General features: G+C 42.0%; 1 protein-coding gene across 2 annotated transcripts in view; it reads left to right on the top strand.

The window, feature by feature from the left end:
* Nucleotides 1-2,493: 2,493 nt before the first annotated feature.
* Paip2b (poly(A) binding protein interacting protein 2B) overlaps nucleotides 2,494-11,507 on the top strand; it is a 31,397-nt gene continuing 22,383 nt past the window's right edge. The window contains exons 1-2 of one of the 2 annotated variants that reach the window (XM_063286053.1): nucleotides 2,494-2,619; nucleotides 2,957-3,014. In XM_063286053.1, coding sequence (XP_063142123.1) covers nucleotides 2,986-3,014 — 29 coding nt within the window. In that variant the 5' untranslated portion in view covers nucleotides 2,494-2,619; nucleotides 2,957-2,985. The remainder of the gene's footprint in view (nucleotides 2,620-2,956; nucleotides 3,015-11,507) is intronic. The other variant, NM_001399545.1, reaches the window with a different exon arrangement.

The raw sequence follows: 11,507 nt of genomic DNA, 5'->3' as shown, positions 1-11,507 counted from the left end.
TCCTCCTCCTCCTCCTCCTCCTCTTCCTCCTCCTCCTCTTCTCCTCCTCCTCCTCCTCTTCTTCTTCTTCTTCTTCTTCTTCTTCTTCTTCCTTCTCTCTCTCTCTCTCTCTCTCTCTCTCTCTCTCTGTCTCTGTCTCTATCTCTGTTCTGTTCCTTTAGAGAATTCTAATATACACCTATTTACCTTCTTATGCTTATGCATAGCTAGGCATGCGATGAAAATGAGATGCCTCGTGGGAAAGAACGTATGCAGTAAGCAAATGCATATATAATCCAAACAGAGACCTTCACTTTTATACTCTTGAGTAGCCAGCTCACAATTACCTATAACTTTAATTCCAAGGAAATCCAATGCCTTTGGCCTCCATGGGCATCTGTACTCATGCTTACCTACACAGGTACACACATAAACACACATTAAACTCTCTCTCTCTCTCTCTCTCTCTCTCTCTCTCTCTCTCTCTCTCTCACACACACACACACACACACACACACAGAGGAATTTGGGCCTTCAAGAAGCTCAGAGGGTAAAGCCATCTGCTACTGAGCCTAGCCACTAGAGGTTGATCCACAGCACGTACATGGTCAAGGGAGATAACAGATTTCTATAAGGTGTCCTCTGACTTCCTCACATTACCACACGAATAAACAAACAAATGTGTACAGTTTAAAAAAATCCATCCATTAGAAGTAGATTGGTTGAGAAAAAGAATGGGTGATAGACCTGGAGTACATAAGGGACCAATTATGGGAGAATGTCCTTTAGGAGAGAGGAGGAAAGGTTAATGTTAGATGATGAATTTATCCAAGTATCTTCATTACTTGAAGATATCCAAATATCTTTATCTACTCCTTTACTAAACCTACATATTGTGTTGTGGTTGTAATTAGCACAGTGGGTGGGAGGAGAGTGATGTATGAGGAGTTTCTTTTTTTAAATTCCACTTTAATAAAAAGATCTGTGTGCAGGAGTGTTTTAACTGCAAGTCTGTATGTGATGAATACCTTGGAGGCCAGAAGAGGGCGTCTAATTCCCCGGAGCAGGAGCTAACTGGTGGTCGTAAGCCACCATGTGCTGCTGAAAACTGATGTCTTCTGCATTAGCAGCAAATGCTCTTAACTGTTGATCCTCCTCCTCCTCCTCCTCCTCCTCCTCCTCCTCCTCCTCCTCCTCCTCCTCCTCCTCCTCCTCCTCCTCCTCCTCCTCTATTCTATTTTCGTTTTTTGGACATAACTTAAGGTTTGGATATTGTCTTAGTCAGGGTTTCTATCCCTGCACAAACATCATGACCAAGAAACAAGTTGGGGAGGAAAGGATCTATTCAGCTTACACTTCTGTATGGCTGTACATCACCCAAGGAAGTCAGGACTGGAACTCAAGGGGGTCAAGGAAGCAGGAGCTGATGCAGGGGTCATGGAGGGGTGGTGCTTACTGGATTGCTTCCTGTGGCTTGCTCAGCTTGCTTTTCTACAGAACCCAGGACTACCAGCCCAGGGATGGCACCACCATCAATAGGCCCTCCCACCCTTGATCACTAATGTCTTACAGCCGCATCTCATAGAGGCATTTCCTCAAGGGAGACTCCTTTCTCTATGATAACTGTAACTTATGTCAAGTTGACACATTAAACCGAATGGATAGAACAAATCTCTCTCTCTCTCTCTCTCTCTCTCTCTCTCTCTCTCTCTCTCTCTCTCTCTCTCTCTCTCTCTCTCTCTCTCTCTCTCTGTGCGTGCGTGCGTGCGTGTGTGTGCCTTGTTTTTCTGAGACTTGGTCGCACAATGATTTCAGGCTGGCCCCGAGGAATTTGCGATTCTCCTGCCTCAGTCTCGAGCCTGCTGGAACTGTAGAAGTCAAGTTTGTTTCTAAAAACGTGGAAGTGTCCACTTCTGTTCTTCCAAACTCTTAAATAGTCCCACATTTTTTTTTTCTTTTTTTTTTTCGGAGCTGGGGATTGAACCTAGGGCCTTGCGCTTGCTAGGCAAGTGCTCTACCGCTGAGCTAAATCCCCAGCCCCTTAATAGTCCCACATTTTAACCTCGCGACTTAACACATAAACAAATTCCCGCTCTCAAAACTCATTTCTAGCTAGTGGACAGCTGAGGAAATCCCTGAGTCTGACTCTTTCATAGTGACCTAGACAAGTGAGACTGGCTTCCAGCTTAGCCAATGGACGAAGCCGGAGCAGAAGCCGTTGTAAACAAACCCGGAGTCGTCGCGCTCCGGCTCCTCCCCCACGTGGGGGTGATTCATCCCTAGGATGGAAATCTAGGCGTGACCAATGCTTCTTCAACCAATCAGAGATTGGAATTTCCAATGAGGGCGGAGCCAATGGACAGACGTTAAGACCAATCACAAGCTGGAACTTCTGAAAGAGCTGGGCGGGCATTGTTTCACATTTAGACCAATCAAAACCAGGTAAGTGAGCGGCATTCTCTGCTGTCCAATAGATGAATGGGGCGTTGTCCGGCAGCCAATGACTGGCGCTAGGGGGCGGGGCGAGACGCGCGTGTGAGGCCAAGGTACCTCGAGCGTTTGTGCGCCGTGGCTCGCGCTCTCAGGAGGCGGCGCTGTGCTGTGGTACAGACCTCGGGGCGGCGTTGTCCGCGCGGCCAGGTGGGTTCAAGCGTCCGGGCTGGGTCCTCTGGCCATCCGAGGAAGCACACAGCCCCACTCCTCTCGGACTGCCCGGGAGTGCGCAGAGCCCCTCTCCCCGCGGGCTGTCCGAGAGCGCGCAAAGCTCCTTCCCGGCGCGGCCCGGGCCCAGGCCGTCGGACGCTCCGGCGCTCGCGGGCCAGCTCCTCTCACCTCATTCTTTTTCACCATCCTTGCTATGACCTGCCGACTCCGGCCGCCTCTCCTCTCTCTTGCCTTCCGAAAGGTTCGCCCTCAACCTCGGCATTTGAGCCCCATTTTCCCTGGAAACTAACATCTCTCACTTTGCTTTTTGTAGGCACCTGGGAGGGTGAAGGCGAGAGGCAGATGACGACGCTGAACACAGGCTCTGCAAGGTTCGGAACTGCAATGGGCTTGCTTAATCTATCTCTGCCTCCCCTTACATGCCATTTAATCACTCTCTTCTAGAATCTTTGTCCTCATAAAGTGCTTTTGCTCAAAACTGCTGAAAATGCAGGTGAAAAGGCTTGCCAGCAGCAACCAATTTGAAATCTGTTACGTGGATGGAACGGGATTCTGACACAGCTTAGAGCACTAATTTACACTCTAAGGAGGGGCCTGGTTATCCGGACGCCCATAAGATACGGGACATACGTGATTATCACACACAACCTCTGAGAGAATTACAACAGCTCAGAGGCTACCTTCAGCATTGTCTTCACAGAGAATTTGTTTGTGCCTCATAGTATGGTAGTGTTTGGCTTCCTGTGGTGGTTCTAGCCATATGTTTCTAGATGGTCTTTCACACCGTCTCACACCCAAATAAAAATTTGCCAGACATTTCCTGCGAATAAATTAGCTCATCACTGGTCGTCTTAACTGAGATTTTAGAAATTGAGGAATATTAGACAATAGGGGTTTTATTTTGGAAGCTAGAGGAAATTGAGTCCAAATTGAGTAAGAGTCTAGTACTTTGGGCCGAAAGGGAGGGAGAATAAGAATATATATATGTGCCCAAAACTGCATCGTTCTCATGTTATCATTTTCATGACTATATCTGAAATTGTTTTTCTTAGTTCTCAAAAAAGGAAAAGTAAATTGTAGTTTAGCATCAGGTTGACTGTTGTGGATTTGATAAGCTTTGCTTTACTAATATCCAACTTGTAGCGCATAACATATAGCTCCTTGTGTTTTGCTGTGGTAAGATTTTTTTTTTTCCATTGTAGTAGAGAAAGAAGTCTGTTAGAGGGAATTAAAAGCAGCTTTCACTGTTAGGTGACCGCATTGCCTCATAGGCCATATGTTTGAGCCATATTAGTGAATCACATGGAAAGAACGGGATCTTGAAACTCTTGTGATTTATGTCAGTTATAGCAGTTGTCAAAGTCATGGGCAAGCTACAGATCTCTGAGTTGCTCACTATTTGTGGTAAGTTGGCATTTGAAGATCAAATGTACCTACCATGTCTTTGATAAATCTGTGCTTAGTGGTTACTTGGTTAGAAATTTAGAAGATGGTAGCTTGTACTTCCTTCCCTTGGTCTTAAAGTTTAGTAGAGGAGAAACCTATAAGCCAGGGATTAAACGCACAGAGAGTTCTGTAGTTTAGGGTGTAGGACACAAGAGAAACCCTTTCCTCCATGTTCAAACCTCAACGCATTCCTCCAGACTTCCTCAAGTGCATTTCCTTAACCTTTGTGTCTTATGTAGATCATAGTCTTACATCCTGAAAACCACTTATGTTAGATTTTTGTTCCCTATGTTTTACACAACAGAAAATGATTTTCACAGGTGTGATTTCCCACTAACAGGTGCCAGAGTTAAAACACAAACTCTGTCCATTTAACACCAAAACTAGAACTTAGTAGGAAACTACCCCCTATTGCTCTGTCCTCTGGCATCTGTGAGCACCAAACCAAGAAGGTCCAACTTATTCCACCTTAGCTTAGGACAAGGGCAAAGAGCAAGTATGCTGCTATCAATATGCATGACTTCGTTTTCTTTTTTGTGACAGATACCTGACAAAAACAGCTTAAGGAAAGGAGTTCAAAGATTGAAGGGTCTATCATTGCAGTAGGAGCTGGGGTCCCATTGCATCCATAGTCAGGAAGTAAAGAGAGATGAATGCTCAGCTCACCACATGCACTCAAATGTACCAGCTTCTGATGCTGCTCACAATCTGGGTGGATTGGGTTATCTCTCCTCCATTAAGCTTTATGTCATACCTAGAGGCATGGTGATTTCCATGGTGATTCTAAATCTAGTCAAGATAGAAATGAAAATTAACTATCATACCAAGAATGACTTCAGAGGTACCACAGTATTAGTTTGGGGGTTATATGCAAATTTTAGCAAGAAAGATTTGCATCTAAGAATTGTACTTGTGAATGATCCCTAGTCCTCATTTCATGGTCTTTCTTTCCTCCAAATTCATCTCGGATAGTCTTTTAGTGTATTGGGGAATTTGTTCACTTCTTCATTCATTCTACTGTACTCTAGATGATAGCAAATGAGCTAGAGATTAAGATCCTGCCCTCTTGTATTTGAGCCAGAAAGATAGACAATTAGAACTCGAGTGGGTGAAATTAGAATTATCTCATCTGAGTTGACACTAAGTGTACTCTTTCTTGATTCAAGACCCAAGAGGTCTTCCAGACCATTTCTGCTTTTACAGTTCCTGATGTTGTGGTAACCCCCCCACCCCCGACAAAACTATTCTGTTGCTACTTTATAACTATAATTTTGCAATTGTTATGAATCATAATGTAAGTACCTGATATGCAGGATCTTTGATATTTGACCCTGTTCGACCTCCAAAAGGGTCATGACCCACAGGTTGAGAATCATTAGTATAGAGCAACAGTTGGTAATATTTAAGATAGGATTTTAGTCCTGAGTACCCACTTTCTCATGCTTTGCCTATCTAACATTTATATCTTCCAAAGAAGACTTAAAACTACCATATCTTTAATCTTCTAAAACAGTAGATTCCTATTAGGCAGAATTTTGAGTCAAGCCAGGTTCTTGGTGCTTAATCTCCAAGTTTAACCTATATATTGTCTTTAGCTGAGATACTGAGTCCTGGTCTGGTCTCACATGAACAAAGAAAAGGGGTTGGTCTCATGTCTTCTCTGTCTCATATACTAGTATATTTGAGTAGGATTCTGGAGACAGTAGGCTTCTGTGTGGACACCTATCTTACAAGATAATAGATACTGTCAGATAGAGCATCTAGCAAAATGGTTGACACATGTCAAATATTCACTATATCTTCCTCCTGGTGCTGCATCTGATTGTGGTAGAACTACTTGTTCATATGGCTCTCTTCCTGAGTATACTGAGCTCCATGACAACAGGCTTCACAGTCCCATCCCTCTACCTTTGATTCTTAGTTGAGAACCTGATACATGGCAACTATTCACAGGTATCTGATCTGGGACTTCTCAACTCCTCCTGAAAGGCTTTTCAGATATTATGCAAATAGGTTTCCCCTCATACTCAGCCACCTGTCCCAATCCTTTCTTCTTCCGCACACAGACTATCTTTCTTCCTCTGTTACTTCATAGAGTACCATGGTTTACTTCTGTGGTTAACATTGTACTGTAACAAACAGTAATGATAAACACAGTCACACACCCAGTTCATGCTTATACACCCTTGATGAGTCCTCTACAATCACTCAGATTGGATTCCCAACTAGTCACGTTTAGTAGGCTGAAAGCTCCATTCCTAATTTTTTTTTGGTTCTTTTTTTCGGAACTGGGGACCGAACCCAGGGCCTTGCGCTTCCTAGGCAAGCGCTCTACCACTGAGCTAAATCCCCAACCCCCCTAATTTTTTTTTAATTTATTTGTTTATTATATATAAGTACACTGTAGCTGTCTTCAGACACACCAGAAGAGGGCATCGGATCATGTGGTTGCTGGGAATTGAACTCAGGACCTCTGGAAGAGCAGTCAGTGCTCTTAACCACTGAGCCATCTCTCCAGGTCCCCCCCCCCCCATTCCTAATTCTTATTATATACAGTAACACAAAGCAAGACTTCTTTGGATGAAGCCAGTATACGCTTATGGGATGTATATTTATCTCGTTAAAATGACTAAACTCCAAACATTAACCTATTTCTCAACATACACAGCAGGTATAAAATAAAAACTACTGTGTGAGGAAGGTGTCTCTATGCAGCGCTCTATAGGTTCCCATTGTTTTGTCTCTTCATTTGTGTGTCTGGGAAGCCCAGTGGTGTCGCACTCCTTTATTTACAGCACTTGGAAAGAGAAGCAGACAAATCTCTCTTGTGTTTGAGGACAGCCTGGTATACAGACAGGACAGCCAGGTATATAGAAAAACCCTAATTGGGATGGGAGTGGGGAGTAGAAAACCAATTCAAGCAAAGTAGGACCCACTCATCTGCATGTCTGTACAGCACCTCTATGTGCTTGAAGAGCACATCCTAGAAAACTCCCCTCAGCAATCTGCATGTCACTGCATTTTACTCCTATCTCTTCTCATTACATGGTAAATCAGTTGTTGGTCTATCTGTCTCTGCTGTGTGAGCTCTATTTAGAGTGAGTTTCATATTTTCAGCACTTAAAACAGTGAATGATGCATGGGAGATTCATAGTGGTGAGTGAGTAAACGACTTCACTGTGTTACACACTGAAGAACTTAATATCTGCATTAATAAATTGTTATAGACCCCTCAGCACCAACCAGAATTTATATGTTTTTGTTTGTGTTTGTTCATTTGTTTTGAGATAATGGCATGTGGCCCAGGTTGGCCTGGAACTCTGTGTAACCAACATGCTAGGATTACAGGTGCATGTCAGTACACTCAGCTACAGATAATTTTTAGATTTTTTATTGTTTGCTAGAGGAACTATGTGAACTGAGGCAGCAATTGCAGGATGTCAGGGTGAGGAGAAGAGGAGCTCTGGAAGCCAAATCTCTATATAGAGGAGTTCTGCTTCAGTGAGCTTTTCTGGCTTGTCAGCTCTCTAATGTCTGCTTTCCTTTCTCAATCTCTCTTTTCAAACTGAGCAGCTAGGTTTTGAACCAGCATTTGGACAAGATGCTCATTTTGTTCCTTCATCCCAGAGAAAAGTTTGGGTGGGGAAAAGGAAAGGAGAATTAGATTGTAGGCTAGCCACTGTTTTAAAGTCTGGCAACACATCAGAAACAACCCAGGCATTTTCTAAAAAACAATTTGGGTTTCTTGGGCTTCTCTAAACTGTCTTGAGTTGTAATCCCTTAGTGTGGGGCCTCAGAGATTATGTGTTTAGAAACTTCAATATTTATGTATGTGTGCCTGTGTATGTATTTGTGGACCAGAGGTCAGTGTTGAATGTCTTTTTGAGACAGGTAACTCACCACATCTGTGTCTCATTGATTCAGCTAGATTACCTAGGTGGTGAGCTTCTGGGGATCTTCCTGTTTCTGCCTCTCCAGTCTTGGGGTTACTGGTATTTTACCTAACTCAGGTCCTCATAATCAAGCACTTTGCTGACAGCCATCTCTTCAAACCAGTGACCTAAAGTCATTTTATATAAATATCTTGGTGCTAAGTCTTGGATCAAATTAGTGCTGGTCTGTTGTGAATTTTCATCAGTCTGTAGAATAAGAAAATTAACCATATGGAAGGTGAATCTGTAGAGGCTCGTAAGCCTGTAAGGCCAGATGAGACTCAGTTCTGAACCATGTCCTTTTTGTTGTATATGATACTGTGAAGCTTCTAGGGCATCACTATTAGACATATTCATACTTCTGAACAAATAGGAATATTTGCACCAAGTGGATAAATGAAGGTACTACATCAGTTGAGGTCAAATTTTACTACCAACTAAGTCCTGACATGAAATATGAAATACATGGGATAAAAATTAAGTTTTTATAGCTTTTGGGATATTAGAATTTCTTATAAGAAACATTCTGAAACTATTAGCAAGCTTCATTTTCTTTAGCTTTTACTTCCTAGCCATTTGTAGTATTTGAGAAAAATCAGTTTGTTTTCATAGCTTTTTTCTGAAACTAAACAGGTAGTAATTAAGAACATGGACTTAGGGGCTGGGGATTTAGCTCAGTGGTAGAGCGCTTACCTAGGAAGCGCAAGGCCCCGGGTTCGGTCCCCAGCTCCGAAAAAAAGAACCAAAAAAAAAAAAAAAAAGAACATGGACTTATTAGGTGAGATAATACATGCAGTTAATTCCAGATGCCCAGGAGGCTGGGGCAGAAAATGGCAAGTTTTCAGCCAACCTGAACAACTTAATAATACCCTATCCAAAAAACAAAACAAGCCAAGTATGGTGGTACCTTCTTTTAATTCCTGTACTTGGGAGGCAAAGGCAGGCACATCTCATTCAAGGCCAGCCTGATCTACATAAGTGAGATACAGGTTAGCTAGGATTACCCAGTGAGACTCTTAGAATTAAAAAAATAAAATGAAATGAAATAAAATAAAAAGGAAAGGAGCAGCAGTATAGCTCATTAGTAAGACACTTGCTTCCAGCATGGGCTTCAGGAAGGAAATACGTAAGCTAAAGTCAGGTACTTCCACAGGTGAAGTAACACCTCAGGCCAGAGTCACTGCTCAGTGATGCTGGATAGCAGAGATCTTTCTAGAAGAGCCTGTGAGAGGAGAACAACCAGCAAGTACTTGGAAGAGCTGATACTTTAATCTGGATTTTGGGTGATTCACTTGTTTTGTTGTTTGTTTGTTTTTTTCCCTACATAAGTTATCCATAGAGGGCTTCTCTTTCTAAAAGGTCAGCATAGTGGTTCTCAACCTTCCTAAGTGCTGTGACCCTTTAATACAATTTCTCATGTTGTGGTGACCCTCCACTGTAAAATTATTTCATTGCTACTTCATAACTCCAATTTTGCTACTGTTACAAATTGTATTGTACATATCTGATATGCAGGATGTCTTATATGTGAACATCCCCTCTCCCCTCAAAGGTGTCGGACTTACAGGCTGAAAATCTTTGGTCTAGTGGAACTTGGTTTAAATGCTTTCTCACTTCATGATGACTTTAGTTCTGTTCTTACAGTTTACACATTCCAAGGCTCAAGCAGTTTTTCCAAAAGTCCTGAAGTGTAGTCCACATTCCACGACTGAAGCCTTTCCCTCTCTTAAAACCTGTCCATCCCTGATTGATTTTGTCTTCCTTGTCCTGTAGCACAGGGAAGCACTCTTTCTGGGAGAGCAATTCTGTCCTGACCTTGGCCTGCTGGACAAGTTTGAAAGTTTGTCCCACTTGAAATATGGCTCTTGCCAGTGGACTTTATTATATATGTGTATCTACTATGTTCAGTCTCATTATAATGTATTTAGGCTCTCTTCTCCCCTCTTAGCTATGATACATTTTTTTTTTTACTCAAAATCATATCAAATACAATGGTCATTTGAGTGAATTTGTTGGTCTTGGTAGTGAAGAATTCAGATGATTTGAGTTCAGATGATTCACTGTGGTAGCTTTTGTGTTTGGCCTTCAACTCACAGGAGAAGATCATTAGCCACTCATGTCATTGAGGGCTAACTAGTAACAAAAGCACATAAACATTTTCTAGAAGTCAGTTTTAAGTAACTAAGCCTGTCAGAAACAGATTGTAGTGGAGAGTCATCAGTGTTGGTCATCAGCCAAATGATGACCCTTGAAAGGCACAGATGCCCTTCTACCTAAGGAGGGAGATTTAGAATACTGGTAACATCTGAGAAATGTCAGTCAGAAAATCTTCTACTGAGGCCCAGGAGGTGGTTACACAGATGCATGCTAGAAACTCACTCTCAGGAAGCCATCACTGGTATAAGAAAACTTTTTAATACAAATAATTTGAGTCCTATTTTCTCAAGTGTGTGGTCAGGTGTCAAATGGAGATGATTACAGGGAGATCCTTGACAGAAATTATTCAGACTTCTAGAGTGAGGAAGATCCATAGCAGAGATGTATTCAAACTTCCATTGTGTCATTTGAGACAATTTTGCTTTTGTTATCAGTTGACAACAGTAGAGATTTGGTGAGAAAATAATTTTTTTTTCTTTTTCTTTTTCTTTTTTCTTTTTTTCGGAGCTGGGGACCGAACCCAGGGCCTTGCGCTTGCTAGGGAATCGCTCTACCACTGAGCTAAATCCCCAACCCCGAGAAAATAATTTACATGTAACAATTGCCTTTTTAAAAAAATTAGTCTTCATTAAAACATCATTTTACAGAAGAGTATATTTCATTTTGAATCTAAGCTGAAGAAGTCAGAGTCCCTCTGCTGACCCCTTTTGATGTTTTTCTGGAAAGATGATTGACTGCCTTCAACTAGAGAAAATTTGAAGGCTAGATACAATCTTTTTTTTTTTTTTTCTTTTTTTCGGAGCTGGGGACCGAACCCAGGGCCTTGTGCTTGCTAGGCAAGCGTTCTACCACTGAGCTAAATCCCCAACCCCGGCTAGGTACAATCTTAAGATTAAATATTAGTAAGTCTTTTGGTTCTACCTTTGGAAGTGGTTTTAAGTGCATTATGGAGCCTATTTTTGTATATAATTAGTAGGATAATGTCACAGTATCTTTCGGCTATTGTTTATAAAAGTCTGTAACAGTTAATAGGCATTAAGTTAAAAATAAAATAGCCAGTTGTGGTAGTGCACACCTTAAACCACACTCTAGAGGCTGAGACAAATGGATCTCTGTGAGTGGTCTGGTCTACAAAGTGAGTTCCAGGACAGCCAGGACTATATGTATAGTGGAACCCAACCTTAAATAAAGATGAATGAATAAACAAACAGCTGAATGGATGACAAAGAAAGAATGAATAAAGAAATAGATGTCTGATTGTGCAGCTATAATAAATATCTTTGACTGGATATTTACAAAGAACAGAAGTTTTATTTCCTTGTAGCTCTG

The sequence above is a fragment of the Rattus norvegicus genome, chromosome 4, assembly GCF_036323735.1.
Source record: "Rattus norvegicus strain BN/NHsdMcwi chromosome 4, GRCr8, whole genome shotgun sequence".
NCBI classification, from domain to species: Eukaryota; Metazoa; Chordata; class Mammalia; order Rodentia; family Muridae; genus Rattus; species Rattus norvegicus.
Note: the sequence above shows the minus strand (reverse complement) of the source record. Positions and strands in the feature narration are given on the sequence as shown.